Below are 19,801 nucleotides of genomic sequence, written 5' to 3'. Positions count from 1 at the left end.
TCATATGTAAATTATAGAGACGGAGATAATGACTCAATAGAAGGAAATACTTCCTAAAACAGAAGATGTCCCCAGGTGGACTCAGAGGTTTGTTTCAGGAACTGATGGTTCATAGTTATGGGAGGTCTTCATGGAAAGAGTGAATATTTATGTGTCAAGGAAATTGTAGAAGCAAATTCTATTCAGGTACAGATTGGTCTAGATAGCAGCCAACGGCCTTTTTAGCTTTGTGTTCTTTTACTTGTCTATCAATCATCTCCTATCTTATAGGATACCTAGATTTCCCAGCTCTTCTGAGCAAGGAATGTAGTCTCCTCTTAGTTTTCCATGACACAGATTAGTATTTTAAAAAAAATTTTTTTTTTTACAAGTAACTAAGGGAAAGAATATAAAACAAAACAACTCTAGATTACAGAATAAATGAATTATAGAATAGAGATGACATTTCATGATATTCTTAATCTAGCCATAGAGACTGAAATAGCTTTCTAAAAGTACACTTTTCTTAACTAGTATTTAGACCTGGATTTGGTTGTCATGTAACTAGCTGCCCTGTCTTCTATGCAAAAGGCCAGGTTAAAGAGCTTCTACATCAGCTTTTTTTTCTTTTCTTTACGTCAAGTTCTAGTTCCATTAAGGTTTCTGCTCTCTACCTAAGTGCAAGGCTGGGGAAGGAGATAGTCCCTGCATAAAATTAAGTATTTGTACCCATCCCAGTGCAGCTATTAATTCCCATTATTACTTTATTCACAAATATGAACAAACTGCTGTTGCTAGAAAATGGCTACCTGAATGAAGCCCCTCACTCTGTTATGTTGTTGTTCAGTGTTTTTAATTGTGTTTAACTTTTTATGACACCATTTAGGACTTTCTTGGTAAAGATACTGGAGTGGTTTGTCATTTTCTTCTCAGTTCATTTTACAGATGACGAAACGGGGACAAATAGGGTTAAATAGTCTTACTCAGGGTCACACAGCTGTGTCTGAGGCTAGAATTGAACTCTGAATTTGATGAGTCTCCCCTGATTCCAGGCCTCACACTCTGTCCACTATAACACCCAGTTCCTCTACAGCATTATAATCCCCCATAAATAATAACACAGTAATGATATTAAATTTACATCAATAGGAAGAGAAATGTCATTTCATGATATTATCATCAGTAACTTAAGAGCATAACAAATCTTCTGATTCCTAGGGTCTAACATTGAGTCCCAAAATTGAAGTTGTAAGCACAAGAATAAAAATAAACAGGTGCTCGTGGTAAGATGGTACAAGCATATGAGAAAAACTGAGGGAAGAAGATGAGAAAAACTGAGGGAAGAAGACATTCTGGGCTGAGGCAATGGCATTGGAAAGGCACAGAGATAGGAATAAGCATAGTGTCTGAGATGTAAGTATCCACAGTATAGGTATGTGTTCCCCACATGCCCAGATGCTGATAATGCTAGAAATTAATAGGATAGTTAGGGACAGAACATACCTTGGAAAAGAAAGGTTACAACCCAAGATATGATTTGAAAGGATAAGAAACATGGCAATCAAAGGTCATGCTGATTAAGAGCTTTTTCTTTTCCCCTATAATGTTAAAGGGAAGGGTAGTTAGTGAAAAAAGGGAGGTAATGAAAGATGATAAGTAGTATGACCTTATAAAATAGCAAAAATTCCTGAAAAGTGAACCCTGAGAGCTTTGTTTGAGATTATTCTAAGTCAGATCATAATGAGTATATATAGATGCATCAGGAAGGATAAAATATGGATACGAAATGGAAGAGATCTTCTGATGTTTCTAGAGCAATCTAATGGGATCAGCAATACCCATGGAAATGCATCATTTAGTCTCTAACAATACAATACTCAATAATTCATGTATAACTCTCTTTACAAGTGTGCAGGGGTAGGGAATGCAAGCATTATTACTCCCACTTACAGATGAGGAAGTCAAGATTCAAAGAAATTAAATGACTTTCCTCTATAAGTTCAAGCTGAGATATGAACCCAGGTCTTTGGACTCTTAAGGGCCCAAAATGCTCTTTTCCATGAAGTGATATTCATTTTCTTTCCATAAGGAAGTGATAAAGGTATGTGGGAAGATGCAGTAAAGAAGAGCTGAAAAAAGAAGGTTTTTTTTTTTTTTTTTTCCTCTAAAGAAGCTGAAAAAACCTATGCTAACAGTACTTGGGTTCTTCTTTTCAAAGACTGGAACCTTTTCAAACAATGGAAAAGATCAGAAATAATATATATGTATGTATATATATATATTTTTATAATATTATCCCTTGTATTCATTTTTCCAAATTATCCCCTCCCTCCATTCCCTCCCCCCAATGACAGGTAATCCCATACATTTTACATGTGTTACAATATAACCCAGATACAATATATGTGTGTAAATACCATTTTCTTGTTGCACATTAAGTATTAGCTTCCGAAGGTATAAGTAACCTGGGTAGATAGATAGTAGTGCTAACAATTTACATTCACTTCCCAGTGTTCCTTCTAGAAATAATATTTTTAAACAAAAAGAAAGTGACTAAGAAGGCATCAGCAGCTACTGACCTCTATGTCTGCCTCCTTTCTCATATTCTTAAATCATGAGTCATGACCCAGTATGGGCATCTTGTAACTGCATGTGGAGGTTCATGGAATTATGAATATTATCAGTAAATGCTTTATTTGTACATCTATTTCACATACCTACATACCCTGGGTCATGTAAAAATTTCTACAGCAAAAGGGGTTGTGGACAAAATTTGAGAAACTTTGAGCTAGAGGATACCCTTGATGAAAATATGAGAAGCTGGGCTTTTACAGATTATTTTCTATAGCAGACTGTATCTTTAGACACCAAATGAGTATAGAAAATAAAATAATTTTTTATTTTATTATTTTGATTGTTTTACAGGAACTTGATTTCCTTCCTTCAGACATGCATATGGTAAATGCTCATGTAGTCATCAGAAGAAGTGATACAAAAGTATTTCTGAAGAACCTTAGAATTGACTGTGAGACATGGGAAACACTGGCTTAGGATGGCCCAACATAGCATACTAGAATCAAAGAAGCTGCTATGCTCTATAATCAAAGCAGAATCATAGAGACACAAAGGAAATGTGAGCTGTGCAAATCCAGAGCCACTTCCACTCTAAATGTTCTAACAGACCACTAGGGACTCCTCTATAGCAGTGCGTTCAGAACTTGTATTGGTCTGATCATTCATAGCTGAATCCCTTGTACCTACCTCCAACATTGTGATGTCACTGATCTTCTTTGAATATAAAGAAGAATAAACAACAACCACCTCCCTTCCCCCTAGGCTTTTGAAGAAAGTACTTTATAAACCTTAAGTGCAGAGTTAGAATCTAAACTTTGTGCTTCCAATGTTACTGCTGATGCCAAAAGATTGTTACAAAAATGCCAGAAGATTTGTTCCACTTCCTATGTAAAGACCTTCCTAATTAAACTGTATGCTACGCATATATTAAAATCATTCAACATTTTGGATAGATGTGATAACAGAAGTAACTTTGTTCAACAATCTACTATCCACCAATATCAGGCAAGACAACAATATAATAGTTACATTAGTATTATGGAAAATGTTATTAACTATCCAAACAGAAAAGAAATTGCTTCTCAATGGTGAGGTTCTCCAGATGTTCCTCTTAATGGACAACATTGTGTTGAATGCATTGAACCCTGGAACACTATCAAATCTCTTCATGAGATCAGCAGTCATTCAAAAAATGATTGGCTAATCCACCCCTATTGGAAATACAAAATGATTGAAAAACACATTTTTTTTTGCTAAGATTATGAGACACTGTTGGATAGCTCTCCTCCTGAGTTATTTCATCAGTATATATTCCTTGGAAACGTGATGAAAACTAATAGACTAGATTCAGAATTGAAGGAAATAGGTACATTACATTTGAGAAAGTGAACAGCATTTTCAGTTTTTCTAACTTGCTTATTGCCATAAATGCTACTTAAAAAAAAACAAAAAACAAAAAAAAAACCACCCACAAATATTCATTTCATGATACCATACAGATAAGTATCACAGAGACTACAATCTCAAAAGAGTTAAAATATATGATACTCAAAGAGTAATGGAAAACCCACAGTGGATTTATAAGTAGGCTATGGCTTATTCCTCAGGTTGAATTGAATATAGTTGACTTGAGCAGTCATGTGACAGAAATCATCAATAATGCTTCACATGTTTATGATGTCTTAAGATTTAGGATCTGTTTTCTTCACAATAACCTTGTATTCAAGTATTATTTTCCCCTTAATATAGATGAAGAAACCAAGGCTCTGAAAAGTTAAGTGATTGGCCTGAGATCACACAATTTATTAGGTATTAGATCTGGGATTGAAACCAAGATGCCACTTGATGCCAAGTTCAACATTCTTTTTCCTATTACCCCCTACCTCTCAAGAACAGGTATGACAAGAAAAATCAATGAGCTGGTCATGTAGTGAGAATGAGGGATAAGAGACAAGACAGCCAAATAGTTGCACTGGCATTTATGAAAGGCTCTGTGGGAGATTGAAGAAAAGATACGATAAATATGAAACAATAGGAAAAGGCACAGATGAGTTGAAATTTGTGCAAGTAGAGAGACTACTGCAGGATCACAAAATCTGAGAGTTGAAAGAGACCTCAGTGGCTGTTTACTCCAACCCATGATGAAAAAAATCATGGATCTACTGAACTATCAAAATAGAAACATGTTGAAGTAGTTATAAATATGGTATTAGAATTAGGCAGAGAAGTTGACATTAGTACTGGAAGGATTCAATGCTGCTGTGAGAGCTGGATCAATAAGTAAAGATGACTTATTCAAGATAGGACATACAGAAAAAGAAGAACAGTTAATTCAGCTAAAATCTTGGTTAAGGACTAATGGAGGAAAGATATACTATTTTTTTTAAATGAAAAAATAGAGGAAGAAAGATCAGCAATTGTAGAGAGAGATAGTAGCGCCATAAAAGAAACTAAAAAAAGAGTTTTAAGGAGAAAAATGTGTCAATAGTGTTAAAGTTGAAAGTAGATATGGTCTGAAAAGAAACCAGATTTTGGATTCAACCTTAAGGAAGAGTCACTGAGACCTTCAATACTACTTTCTGTAGAGTGGAGAGGACAGAAACCATATCATGAGGGATTAAGAAGGAATGAAATGATGAAGAAATGGAAGGAACAAGTATAAACTATTAACCTGAGAACTATTGTTATAAAGATGAAAATGAATAGGAAAGAGCAAAAGTGTCCTTTTAAGGGTTTTTTTGTATTTTTTAAAGTAAGAGAAACCTGAGCATCTTTGAAGGGAAGGGGAGAGATGGCTCATTTCCTCTTTGACAAAGTTATTAGACTAGTAGATCAGGAGAATATTATAGATGTAGCTTACCTAAATTTTAGCAAAGTATTTGACAAATTCTGTCATGCAAGATTTTTGCAAAAGTAATGGAAAAAATGTGGGCTATATATTAATATATTTAGGTAGATTCAAAATTGATTGGATGGCTGGATATAAAGGGTAGACATTAATAGACTGATGTCATCTAGGCAAAAAGTCTCCAGAGGAGTGTCTCAGATATCTGAGCTTGATCCTGTGCTTTGTGAGAATTTTATCAGTGACCTGAATAAAGTCATAGATAGCATGCTTATTAAGTTTTCATATTATATAAAGCTAGGATGCATAACTCACAGAGAACATAGAAATAAAACAGACAGTGAAAAAGTTCCTGATGGGTTACATTATTGGGCTGAATCTAACAAGAATAAATTTAATAGGTATGAATATAATCTTAAACTTTGTTCCAAAAGTTAACCTAATAAATGAAAGAAGGGGGAGATATATGTGTGTGTGCATGTGATACATATCATATGTATATATATACACACACATGCACATATATGTAATATATGTTTTTTTTTTTTTACAACTTTAAAAAAGAAATACCACAGATCTCTTTTGCTGCTTCCTGTTCATTTACCCCCTCCAACAACAGTTCTCAAGGGAGTAGTTTATGTTTGCTCCTTCCATGTCTTTGTGACTTGATCCCATCTAAATTCCTTGCAATATGGCTTCTGTTCCCACCACTCTAAAGAAAGTAGAAGGCCACTGTGACTTCCTTAAGGCTAAATCCATATATATATATATATATATATATATATATATATATATATATATATATATATATATATATATATATATATATATATATCAAGCTGTATTTTTAGAGAAGGCATACATACACATATATATATGAATTTGTGTATGTATGCCTTCTCTAAAAATATATATGTGAATTTGTGTACGTATGCCTCTTTTACTATTATATATGTTATATATGTGTGTGTGTGTGTGTGTGCATAAATCTATATCTCTCTTAAGGGGAGTTTGTGGGTATTAGTGGAGTGCAAACAAAGTAATTGTAAATTTAGGCTTCATTAGAAAAAGCATAATATCCAAGAGTAGGGTGGTAAAAACTCTCTTACTCTGCTCTGATCAGATTGTACCTGAATTTCTATGCTGAGTTCTAAATACTACATTTTAAGAAGAAAATTGATAATTGGACAATATTCAAATGGAAGTCAACCAAGATGGCCTGACAAAGATTAAAGATATTCCAAGGATTGAAGAAATTGATGACATTTGGTCTAAAGGAGACATGGGGTGGGAAATTAAAGCTGACTTTATATGCATGAAGGGCTTTTCTGTTTGTTCCTCAAAAGTAGAATTAAAAACAATGGGGAGAAATTGTAATGAGGCAAATATTGGCTCAATTAAGAAATCATACTAAAATTAAGGAGTTATCCTAAGATAGAATAAGTCATCCTCTTCTTTAACTTCAGGCAAAGGCTAGAATATATCAGATATGTTGAAGGGAGGAGTCTTATTTAAGACTAAATAGCACTGAATTCTTCCAATTTTGACAATGAGTGATTTTGTATTTGTCTAAGTTATTGAAAAGGAGGCACTGAAGATCCAATTCAATTCAATAAACATTTATTAAGTTATTACTGTATATCAGGCACTGATCTAGGTCAGGCACTGATCTAGGTGCTAGAAATACAAAGATAAAAAGAAAAATTATTCCTACTCTCAAAAACTTCTATTCCATGAGGAGATAACATGTATTCAGATAAAAAACAAAACAAAACAAAACAAAACAAAACAAAACAAAACAAAACAAAACAAAAAACCAGAGTGATTATGGGTGGGGGAACTCCTTAGATTTGGCATATAACAAGAAAAGATTCATGTGGGAGGTAGAGTTTAAACTGAATCCTGAATGGAGCTAGAGATTTTTAAAAAATGGAGATGAGAAGGGAGAATATTGTGAACATGAAGTTGGTGGTAGGGAATACATAGTGTGCTTGGCTCAGAAACAGGAGACAAAGATCATGTGAGGAGAGTGGCCCAAAACTAATTTGCAAAGATAAATTGGAGTTAAGTGCTAAAGGACTTCAAATGTTAAGCAGGAGAATTTGTATTTTTCTTAGAGGCTATAAGCAACTACTTGGACAATACTTGTGTGAGAGAAATGGTGATGGGCAAGTTGTGGAACAACCAAAAAAACTCAGCAAACTACTTCACTATGTGAAGTGAGAGAGAGGATGCTCCTAGGCTATGAATGTGAATGACTGGCCCAAAGAAAGAGTGGTTATTCAGAGGACCTGATTATGACTAGAGTATTTGATAAACCACAAAACCCCAGCTTTTGGGATAAGAACTCACTATGTCACAAAAATAGCTGGGAAAATTGCAAAATCATATGTCAGAAACAAAGGCGGTGGTTAATAGTAGTATGGGAGGGAAGGAGGATAGTGAGTTCAGTTTTGGATGTGATGAACTTGAGATGCCCTGTGGAAAATCTAGATAGGGATATCCAGGTATGGAGCTCCAGGGAAAAAAGAAGACCAAGAAGTCATTTGCATAGAGATTAGGTAACTGAAGCTATAGGAACTGATGAGATCATAGAGTTAAAATAGAAAAGAAGAGGGCCCAGAATAGAATTGCCATTTTACAGATACTAAGGAGAGGAGTTGTAAGGTCTCTTAGGAGTGAGATAACATGAGATGCACAGGTGGAAGTATTAGTTTTCAAGATGAAGAAGGGTCATCTCTTTCAGTCAAGAAGGTAGAAAGATGGAATAGATGTAAAGAGAGACATTAAAATAAAGATCCAGATATTGAGAGGCTTCACATCAAATGATTCTGATTTCTTTCAGAAATATAAGAGGCAAGTTCATGCAGGAAACATGAGAGTTGAGAGAAAGGTATTGGAAACTTTCAGGGGAAATTTTGACATAGATACCTAGCGATTCCTGCAGTAACTGAGGGACAGTACTATGAACTATGAAATGTCAGTCTACACATAGCACAGTAACTGGCACATAACAATGTTTATTGACTGTGCTATGATTTATAATGGCCAAATTTTTACAGTTAAGAATTTCCTCCACCAAAACATGGTGATTCAGGCATAGAAGTGGAGAAGGTGGGCAATGAATGATCCAAGATGACTTGTCAGAAAGACAAATAATTTAGGTGATAAAGAGAGGAACTATTACTACAGTCAAAGAGTCAGATTGATCTGTGGAGCAAGAAAATCTACCACTCTATCAAGTACATCGGCTACTACTCCCACTCTAAAACAGCCTGTAGGCAGCAGGAGAAAGAAACAAACAAAAAAAAAGCAATAAATGGGAGTACTCGGGGGTTGGGTTGACGTTAGATTGATGCATTAAACTCTGCTGACTGAGCTATTTGTTTTGGAAAGAAAGAAAGAGAACTATGAGAGACTTCTTTGTGACTAAGAAATGTAGTGCTGGGGAATCTGGTTAACTAAATGGTTTTCCCCACATGACTCTTTTTGTTGCCTGTACTTTTGTTTGCTCCCTATACTGATGTTGTCCCTATGAACTGGGATAAGATGAAAGAGATGTTATCTTAGACATAACCTATACAAAAGACTTGGGCAGTGATGTCCGCATTAAAAGGGCAGTAATAGCTTTGTTCTTGACAGTGTCTTCTCTTCCCCATACTTGTATCAAAAGGAAGGAGACTCAATGAGCACCCTGAAAGTGAGGACGCAGCTTTCCAGGACTCAGGAAAAAAGCTACCTGATCTTCCTGAGCCTCAATTTCCATAACTAGAATTGAATGCTGATGTTCCTTTCATTTCTATAAATCTATGACTATTAAAAGAATTGATCCCGGTATTTGGGATTGGAATTGAGTCTAGTGAAGACAGAAAAGGATGTGAGTCTCAGCCACACAGTTAAAGTGATGAGGGCCCAATGTGAGCACAAAAGGCCCAAAATGGGTGCAGAATGAGAAAATTGGGAGAGAAGGCACTTGTGGTCAGGCAGAAGTAGTACTGAATTGAGATTTCAGAAGGTGTCTAGGGATGCTGCTGCCCCACAGCAAGGTTTATGATGTTGCAGTCTGACTGAGAGAGAAGCACAACAATATCAGAATCCTGAGGTGGCACAATAGGGACTGGAGTCAGATTCCGATGCTGAGGAAGTCACTTAGCTTCTTTTTGCTTCTGTTCTTCAACTGTAAAATGAGTATAATAAAGTACTTACCTTCCATGGTGGTTATGAGGATCAAATAAAATAACTGTAAAGCCCTTAGCACAATGCCTGGAGGATAGTAGATACTATATAAATGTCAACCATTATTATTATTATTAATTAGTACCATAGGTAGGCTATGTAAGAAAGTTGTAAATGAGGCAACAGGCAAAACCCTGCTCAAGTCTCTCCATATTTCACATATATTATATTGACACATCTGACCTTCCTACTACAAAAGCCTCTTACTGGTGGTGCCCCTGCAATGCTTATCTCTTGCTAATCCATTCTCCATTCAATGGTCAAACTGATATTTCTATAATTCACAGTTCTAACCATCTAACACAAATCCCTTGATGGCTAAGGCTTTTGCCTTTGCGCCTTTAGCTCTTAGCTTAGTACAAAATAGGGACTTATTGAATGCTTGTTGATTGCTTGATACCTCTTCTCTGCTGAAAAAGTTCTCAAGGCTCCTTATTACTGCTAGAATAAAATAGAAATCTCCTCATTTGGCAATTTCATTCCAACCCATCTTTCCAGTCTTGTTTTGTTACTCCTCTTTCTTCATGTATTCTACAATGCCCCAAAACTGACCTATTTCCTGTTTCTCATATGTGATATTCCATTTCCTGCCTCCAAGTCTTGGTTGTCCTCATACCTAGAATTCATACCTCATTTCTGCCTTCAAGAAGTCCTAACTCCCTAAAATCTCAATTTAAGTGCCACCTCCTATATAAAGCCTTTATGGCTAGTGCCCTAATTCCTGAAATTATCTTAACATTGTCTTAGTCTGTATTAGTCAATCCATCAATCAGCCAACCAACTAATAAACATTTATTAAGAAGAAGAATAGCATATAATAAACCTCGAAAAGTAGATTGGAGGCAGATTATGAAGAGATTTACAAGTAATCTGCAACCCAGCTGATCTGGCTTATTTCCTATTTCTGAAACATGTGTTAGTTATAAAAAGGCAAAAATGGAATAGTCTGACCTCAAGAAGCTTACTATGTATTGGGGAGTGTGTAGGTGTATACGTATGTATATAAATATAGAAGTACACACTTACACACACACACACACACACACATGCAAATATTCAAAATATATAAAAAATAATACATGCTATTTGGAGAGAGGAAAGCACTAGTTATTCAAAGGATGAGGAAAGGATTCATGTAGAAATATTTCCTGATTGAGTTTAAGGAAACAAGAGATTTCTAGGGAGAAGTACAAAAGGGAATGAATTTTTAGGCATTTCACTGCAAAAATGTAATATACACATATATATAAAAATAGATATATACACATACTAATATACATATAAAATACATATATGTATTTGTAGTTGTATATACACATATAAATAATATCAAATTATTGCCTCAAAATACAAAGATATTAGTTGTAGATATTAAATATAGTTATAAATATATATTTATATAGCATATAAATATAATTAACTATATGTAATAACTAAAAGAAAAACAAAATAATATATAATCATAAGTATATCTAATATTAGATCAATATATTACATGTTGTTACATTAATATAATACATAATGTTATCTATGTGTATATATGTATGTACATGAGTGTATACACACTCACACACACACACACACACACACACATATATATATATAGAATAAATAAGATTAAATTGAAGATTTCATATTATCACAATAACATGATGTAATATAACAAGCCTTTTGTGCTTATATTGATCTGATCAGCTACAGTCGGACACACAATAACTTGACTCTGCCTTTAGTGATGTCATTTTGGTTCTCTTCAAGAACAGGCAACCTGCATATACATAAATATGCACCCATATTCTGGGACTCTGTTTCTTTACATGTAAAATGAATGAATAAATAAATATATATATATGTAAAAATGAGTGGGCTAGTTGATCTATAGCTACTTTCCATTCTAGTACATGAATAATCTTTGAAGTTGACACCAAAGATGTTGAAATGCTTTCCTATGACATATCTTTCTGTGCCATGAGAACTAAATTGGATAGACCGTGAGTCTCTCTAGTATGATAACTCTAGGATCTTATTGGTATATTTGTGCTAAGAGACATCTTAGAAAAACATAAATTTTGGAGACAAGACATGAAAAAGAGTAAAAGCGATGATTTCCTCAGGTGAGGGATGGCTGTTAAAGCAAAGAGAAGCAACCTTGGGAATGAAAAAAAGAGCGAGACCCTCAGAACCTGGCGTTCGTCAGTCAGTCAGTATAAGAAAGGCCGCACTAAAGCCTGGTAATTCCAAAGAATGCTACTCAGTACAACTGGAAACAGGGAACATAATCAGACAACATTCATACCAAAATTTTAAATTGTTCTGAGGCTAAGGATAAAGTTTAAGGGTTATGATCAATAGTCCAAAATACTTTTTGAAAGTACCTCAGCCACATAGCTAATAGCATCCTTCAGGTTGAGCTCGTGGAAAACATTCAGAATCCGGTCTCTGGACTTTTGGGCTGATCTTCTCATCAGTAACTTACTTAGGACTTTTCTATCGAAATTGGACCACCTAAAGATGTAAACAAAAATGTTGGACAGGAGTGGGTACAATACCTTCAGCCCTCAGGCCTCAGTTTCTTTATCTGCAAAATGAGGGGATTATACTGGACAGTAGCTATTTATACAGCATTTTTATGCTTGAAATTATGTACATCATCATATTCAATCCTCGTAATCTGAGGAATGTTCTACCATTCTTATTTTACAGGGAAGAAAGCTGAGGCTCTGATAAGTGAAGAGAATTTACCCCTTGGGGCCACAGTTCATCAGGGTCACAGGCTCCCCAGGACCAAATGCAGCTACCTGTCCATCATGCTGCCTCCATAAAGATGAACTTTATAGTCCTTTGTTGACTGTCAACAGCACATTGCTCTCAAACCTATAATTCACCAGTAAGATTTTGGGTCTCCTTAATTTGAAAAGTTCTTCATAAGATTACATTTTTATAAATACAGGCATATTTAGGAATATCAACAAGCATGTAAAAATTAATATTATTATAGTAATAAAATTAATAGAATAGAAATTAAGACAAATAGATACATTTATTCAACTTCATTAAGAGGAATTAAAACCACTTACTTGTCTCTTAAGTAATTGTGTCCTATTTGTCCAGATATGTCTTCAATGGCAGACAGAATATGGTCAAAAGCCTTTCAAAATAAAGATATTTCTGTTAATATCCCCCAGAAACTGTCTTTTTATGTTCTCATTTCTGGCTTTAGTCCCTTCTTGTTCACTTTCCCATTCCAACACCTCCTTCCTTCTCTTTTGTCCCTCATGGAAATTAAGAGAGGTCACTCCTTTTTTGGGAATTAACAGGTTTTGAAACTAATGCATCCTTGACTCTATTTCATGGCCTGGAGCACATGGAAGGTAACATGAAAGGGAAGTCAGGCTCACAAATGGCTATTGCTGGGTGAAAGTGGGCACCACTGGTGCTCATTAGGCCATTTCAACTGAATGATATTAAGACCTCTTTCCTGTCTTACTGCCCTTGCGGATTCTTACTCTGCCATGAAGCTTTTCATTGAGCTTTGGTTCTCGGTGCTCACTCTTCTTCACCTTCAGCCATTGTACCAGGGGTTTGATGGTGAGACCCTGCAAGATTAGAGAAACATACAGACAACCCTCAATTATCCATAAAGTTTATGCACACTTTGACACCAAATTCTACTTTAAAGGTCTACTGTCATTTAGCATTATATTTTAGTGTTTTAGGGTAGCTATTATTATATCTTTTATTCCTTATTGGCCATCAGAATTTATACAGCTTAATTAAGGGTGATGGGCTGTTCAGTGGCCATGATTCACTAGCCTGATTCTGGTCCTAGGCACTATAGTATCAGTGCAAAAATTAAGTCATCAGTCAAAGTGTTCAGAAAATTTTACCAAAAAAAAAAAAAAAAAAAAAAAAAAAATATATATATATATATATATATATATACATATATATATGTATATATATATAAAATGTATATATATATCTCAATCAGCAAGACCTCTTTCATCATATGCTGCAATTGCCAAATAATCAAGAATACAAATTGCTCCAGTATTAAGTCAAGTATTTTGGAGTGAGTTGTTCATCAGAGGGAAAATAGGGAATATAAATTTATAAGGTCATAGATTAAAGTTACAAGAGAGTTTGGAGACCATTTAGTTCAACATCTTCATTTTCTACTTGAGAAAACTGAAGCTCAAGAAATTTAAATCACTTAAATAGTTAATGTCAGAAGTGAGATTTGGCCCCAGATCCTTTGAGACAATGAGACAATGAGAAGAGACTTTTGAGATATGTACAAAGAGATTATGATCTAGATAAAAAGGAAATGTGAAAGGTCCTGGAATATCAGACAACTGAATTGAAATGTGTCTGTAAAGGTTTTATTACAGATTACTAATGCCTACGATTAATATTATTTAACTCAACAAGAATTTATTAAGCACTTGCTTAGTGTGAGATTCTGTGTCAAGCAGAGACAAAAATTAAAATTTCTGTCCTTAAGGAATTCATTGTCTGGGGCTTTACATCACTGGTTTCCCTGCTCTTTTTATTTTTTTGACTTTTCAAGTCCTTCTGCTTATGTTTTCAGATAGAAATCCAAATACTTAACTACTTCATCTCTTCTTAGAGAAGTAAACTGGAATAAGCAAAGAGTTGAGTAAGAATTGGGCTCTACCTCTTTCTTAGTCAGGTTGTCATTGAGTAACTTAGTTTTTTTAAAATCAATTTTCAAAACATCAATTACACCTGCAGTCAAATATTATCAATAATATTTCAAAGATTTACAAGCTTATTTTTTTGAGCAATTCAGTCACCAATATGGAAGATTACCATCTATAGCTCAACATAAGCATTTTTTACTTAAATTTAATTAGGTTGATCCTTAGACAAAAGACATTAGAATTAATCACTGGAAGAATGCCCTGATCAAATAGCTTTCAGACTTTGGAGTCACAATCATGAAACAGAGGAGAGTCCCAGTAGGGGAAAATATATTCAAATCTAAGTAGCATGAAAGATATTCCAAAGCCAGAAAAAAAATGATTTGGATTACCAATAATCCAGCATTACCCACATCTTTGCTTTTCCCCTTAGTGTGACTAATCAAGAAATGACTATGTATGAATGAACACTAACTGACTCAAACTGATGTTATTCTGGTCTATAAAAAAGGAAATGAGGCTGAAAGTAATGTGCTTACACTACAAAGTTTAATTTATGTGACTTCTAAAAGTTCCCTTTTATTGAGATCAGAATGCTAAACATTTGTGGTATCTTTTATATTTAAAGTTATAATATGGAGTAGAAAGAAAGGTTCTCTTCTTTTATAGCATGGGCCCAGGGAACCCTTTAACAAATCAGACCAATGAATGAGCATGAGCTTTGGACTATGTCAGGACACCTTCATTCCTCCCTATCATATCCATCTTTTTTCTTGTCTGTCTCCTTCACTCCTTCCTGCCTATAGTTCACCTCCCTTCTTCTTTCCTGTCCATGTCTCAGGCCTGTCAATAGTACTAATGAATTTTGGTGGCAAAGCTCAAGACAGAGATGTCTTTTTCCCTGACAACTAGGTGGCACGGTAGATAAAGTACCACATCTGGAGTCAGGAATCTGAGTTAAAATCCATCCAGCCTCAGATGCGTACTAGCTGTATGATTCTGGGCAAGTCATTTAACCCTGTTTGTCTTGTTCCTCATCTGTAAAATTAACTGAAAAAAGCAATGGCAAACCACTTTAGTATCTCTGCTAAGAAAAGCCCAAATGGGTTCAGAGAGTTGGGCATGACTAAAATGACTAAACAAGCTTCTGCTTTAGAATATGCTAGAATATTAGAATATTTATATCATATATACTGGACCACAGAGTCAGTTTGTATGTCAGCAACAGGAAATGGATTGTTCTTCTTATAGATAACCTTTATATTTCACTTTTTTAAAATCATCTCTTCAAAAAATAACTTCTGTAGACGAGTATTTAGCAGAAATCTGTCTCAGAGAAAAAAATTTTATATAAATTCAATATTATCTCAAAGGGCTTCACTAATGACATGTTGTCTCCTATCACTCCAGTCTCTGATTTAGGGAAAGTCCATCACATTAGAATAAAATGAAGTCCTGCTCTCACTAGCTTTTTAGCATTCACAAAACTAGTCTTAGCAACAACCACAACAGAACTGTTTTCCGAGTTCCAGATGTACTTGAGGCATTTTAAGCTTCATGTTAATAGTGGTTAAAATGTTTTGAATGCATTGCATTGGGAGTTTGCTGCCACTAAATTTACTAAGATCATTTCTTCATGAAATGAGGACCAATAAAACTTGCTCCATCAGAACTCTTAGCGCCTTACATATGCATGCTCACTGAACTGCCTATTTGTTTACAAGGGTTTTGTGTCAAAGATTATTCATTGGGCCTGGATCTCAGAAGGTAATAAACTACTTACTTTTCTTACGTCATTGATTGCTTTAATTTATTTCAAGGTTATTTGGAAAATTACTTCTTCCCACACACAAAGAGCATAAAGAAAAGAAAACTCAACACCTCCAGAAAGGAAGCTCTCATCCTCTTCTCAATTGTGGGATCAGGTCCATGAATAAAAGCATTGTATTTTCCTCAGGACAAGAAACAATAAACTTAAGCTATGGCTATTCTATAATAGTGCATTTATACCATCATAAAAATTTTGGATGTTTTTCTGATATTAGTTGTCCATATGTACAACACATTTTAAATTGGTTATGATTTTCTTCTACAAAAATCTGTGATTTTCCTCTGGGAGACATGAATAATGTCTCAGTTCCATCTTCCATCCTATCTAGGAGGGACTGGTTTCTTCTCATTTAGAGTAGAGAATCATTATTATGTTAGTCTTATGCGGAAGCAGTAATGGCTTCTTGGCTCTGCTGTTTCACTTTTCCCACAATCTAACCTAACCCAGCATTCACTATAGAGAAAAGAAAATCATCTCAACCCTTAATTCCCCACATCAAAAGATAAATTGTTCTTATTACTTGTCCACATTCACCTCGCTGATCACAGAAGGGAAAATGGAATTCATCATTATTTGTTGTTTTCTAGTCTTTTTTCAGTTATGTCTGATTGTTCATGTCTCTATTTTAAATTTTCTTGGAAAAAGATTCTGGAGTGGCTCGCCATCTGTTTTTCTAGTGCATTTTTACAGATGAGGAAAATAGAAGCAAACAGGTCTAAATGATTTGTACAGGGTCATACAGCTAGTAATTGTCTGAGGCCAGATTTGAATTTAGGAAGATGAGTCTTCCTGACTCTAAAACACAGGGCCACTTAGCTACCCACTCATTATTATTAATAGGGTCTAAAATAACAGATATAATTTTCAACCAATAAGCATTTCTCAAGCATCTGTTTCACATACCTTTTTTTGTTTATTTTTGATGCTATGGAGTGTTCAATAAAGTTTAATCCTGACCTATAAGTTTCTTATATCCAAGTTAAGGAGAGAAAATGAGTTAAAAAATTTAACAACAAAACTAATATTCTCCATCAGAGTATTGAATCTAACGGACACTCAGCTTTTTGGAGTCCTTAATATGTGACTCATTCTAATACCTATGAATTAACCTTTAAAAAGAAGATAGATATCTATATTCAGCTGACTATATTATTTCTTCTTTGAATCAATACTTATAAGTAAGGTTCAAATGATTACAATATATATTGTAATTCCAGATGCAGTACTGGATCTTATATCCATCACTTCTGTCAGGAATTAGGTAAGATGCTTTATCATCAGTCCTTTAGAAACATGATTTGATCACTGCATTGGTCAGACTTCTTAAATCTTTCAAAGTTGTTATTTTTTACAGTATTATTGTCCTTGTATAAGTTATTCTCTTGGGTCCACTCCCTTCATTCTGTCATTCTATATTTACCAGGATTCCCTAAAAATTTCTCATTTCTTGAGTATAGTAATATTTTTTCACATTCACATATTACAATTTGCTCATATATTCTCAAATTGAAAGATACCCCCTTGATTCAAGTTCTTTTCTTTTTTCCCATTAGCCTCCTCTTCTGCAACAGGGAGTTTATTTTGGTTGTGATTATTTCTTTCTCAGTATTATTTTCCCTCTTCACATGTACTTCCCTATTCCTTCTTGTTTTCCTGTTGAGATTGATATTTTTGTGTATGTTCAATCCTCTATAAATAAGAGTGAGATTTCTTCTATTGGCCACTCCCTACATACTTTCCTCTACATTTGTATCCTCTTCTCACATGCCGCAATTATAAGAAATAACAAATGCAACTCCCTTCTTCCTTCTTTCTACAATAATATAAACCTTCTACCTTCCCTCTTTTCTTAAAATCTTCAGAGCAGAACCAATGCATCTTCAGTGCCTCTATTTTTTTTGTCAATACCATTGAAAACATTGCAATTTTTCCTATTTTACATTAACAGATCATCATCACAGTTCCAACTATTTGAAGAAATTTACTCTTTAAATTTCTCTTGATTATTGTTTTTGTATTTCAAAGTTACACCTCAGTTCTGATATTTTAATAAAAAATATCTGAAAATCCTATATTCCATTAAAGGAATTTTTTTTTTCTCATGTAGGATTATATTCAGCTTTGCAGAGTAAGTCATTTTTGGCTATTAAGTCTATATATTTTTGCCTTTGGAATACTGTGTTCCAAGATCTCATCTCATGTACAGTAGAAGCTGACAGGCTCTGTGTTATCTTCAGAAGATCTAAGTGATAAAGGGGATATAATGTTGGGCCTGGGGACAGGAGGACCCGAGTTCAAATTTGGATTGAGAAATTTGCTAGCTGTGTGACCCTGGGGAAGTCACTTAACTCAGTTTCTTACTCTGTAAAATGAGCTAAAGAAGGAATGGCAAACCACTCTTGTATCTTACGCCAAGAAAATTCCAAATTTAATTTTACAACAATATGATTCTCATTGTGTTTGATATTTGAAATGCTTCTTTTACATGCTTGCAATATTTTTCTTTGATGTAGGAGATTTGGATTTTGGCTATGACATTTCTGGAACTTTTCTTTTTGGAGTTTCTTTCAGAAAGTGATTGATATCCTATTTTTACTTTGCCCTGTGATTCTGATAGATCTGGGTAGTTTTCATTTGTGATTTCTTTTTTTCCCATTTGAACTGTATTTTTTTTTTTTTACCTAGTTACATGTCAAGAAAATTTTAGCATTTTTATAAGATTTTGAGTTCCAAAGTTTTCTCTCCTTTGCTCCCCTTTCCTCCTCCAAAAAAGGTAGACATTTTGATAATTTATACATGTGCTATAATATAAAATATGTTCCCATATTATTTGTAGTTGTGATAAAAGAAACAGATCAAAAGGAGAAAAAACAACTAAAGAAAGAATAAAGCAAGTGAAAAGAATATGCTTTGACCATCATGCAGAGTTCATCAATTCTTTATCAGGTTATGGACATTTTCTTTCATGGGTCCTTTGTATTTGTTTTGGATAAAGACATTGTGTTGTTGAGAAGAGCTGAGTAAGATCATCGCACAAAGTTGTTGATACTGTATACAATGTTTTCCTGGTATGGCCCATTTCACTTTGCATTAGTATGTCTTTCCAGGTTTTTCTGAAATCTGCCTATTTATCATTTCTTATTGCACAATAGTATCCCATTACATTCATATATCACAGCTTGTTTGGCCTCTCTTCAGTTGGACATCCCCTGAGTTTCAAATACTTTGTCACTATGAAAAGAGCTGCTATAAAGATTTTTGTGCATATAGCTCCTTTTTTCTTTTTAATGATTTCTTTTGGGATGCAAACCAAATTAGTGGTATTGCTAGGTCAAAGGGCATGCATAGGTTGATTGTCCTTTGCTCTCCAGAATGGTTTGATCAGTTCACAACTCCACCAATAATGTATTACTGTCCCAATTTTCCCACATTTTCTCCAACATTTATCATTTTCCATTTTTGTCACATTGGCCAATCTGGTAGGTATGAGGCAGTATCTCAGAGCTGTTTTAATTTGAATTTCTCTAAACATAAGTGATTTAGAGTGCTTCTTCATATTCCTATAGATAACTTTGATTTCTTCATTTGATGCCTGTTCAAAACCTTTGACCATTTATCAGCTGATGAATGGCTTGATTTCTTGTAAAATTGACTTAGTTCTCTATATATTTG

At 34.4% G+C, this 19,801-nt stretch overlaps 1 protein-coding gene across 3 annotated transcripts in view; it reads right to left on the bottom strand.

The window, feature by feature from the left end:
• Positions 1–19,801, bottom strand: part of SLC9A3 (solute carrier family 9 member A3) — a 137,311-nt gene that overhangs the window by 16,641 nt on the left and 100,869 nt on the right. For all 3 annotated transcript variants that reach the window (XR_012484384.1, XM_074279201.1, XM_074279202.1), the window contains exons 8-10: positions 13,141–13,230; positions 12,712–12,782; positions 12,010–12,139 (exon numbers count right to left, since the gene is read on the bottom strand). Coding sequence is in view for 2 of the 3 variants with exons in the window: in XM_074279201.1 (XP_074135302.1) it covers positions 12,010–12,139; positions 12,712–12,782; positions 13,141–13,230 (291 nt within the window). In the remaining variant the exon portion in view is untranslated. The remainder of the gene's footprint in view (positions 1–12,009; positions 12,140–12,711; positions 12,783–13,140; positions 13,231–19,801) is intronic.

The sequence above is a fragment of the Sminthopsis crassicaudata genome, chromosome 1, assembly GCF_048593235.1.
Source record: "Sminthopsis crassicaudata isolate SCR6 chromosome 1, ASM4859323v1, whole genome shotgun sequence".
NCBI lineage: Eukaryota > Metazoa > Chordata > Mammalia > Dasyuromorphia > Dasyuridae > Sminthopsis > Sminthopsis crassicaudata.
Note: the sequence above shows the minus strand (reverse complement) of the source record. Positions and strands in the feature narration are given on the sequence as shown.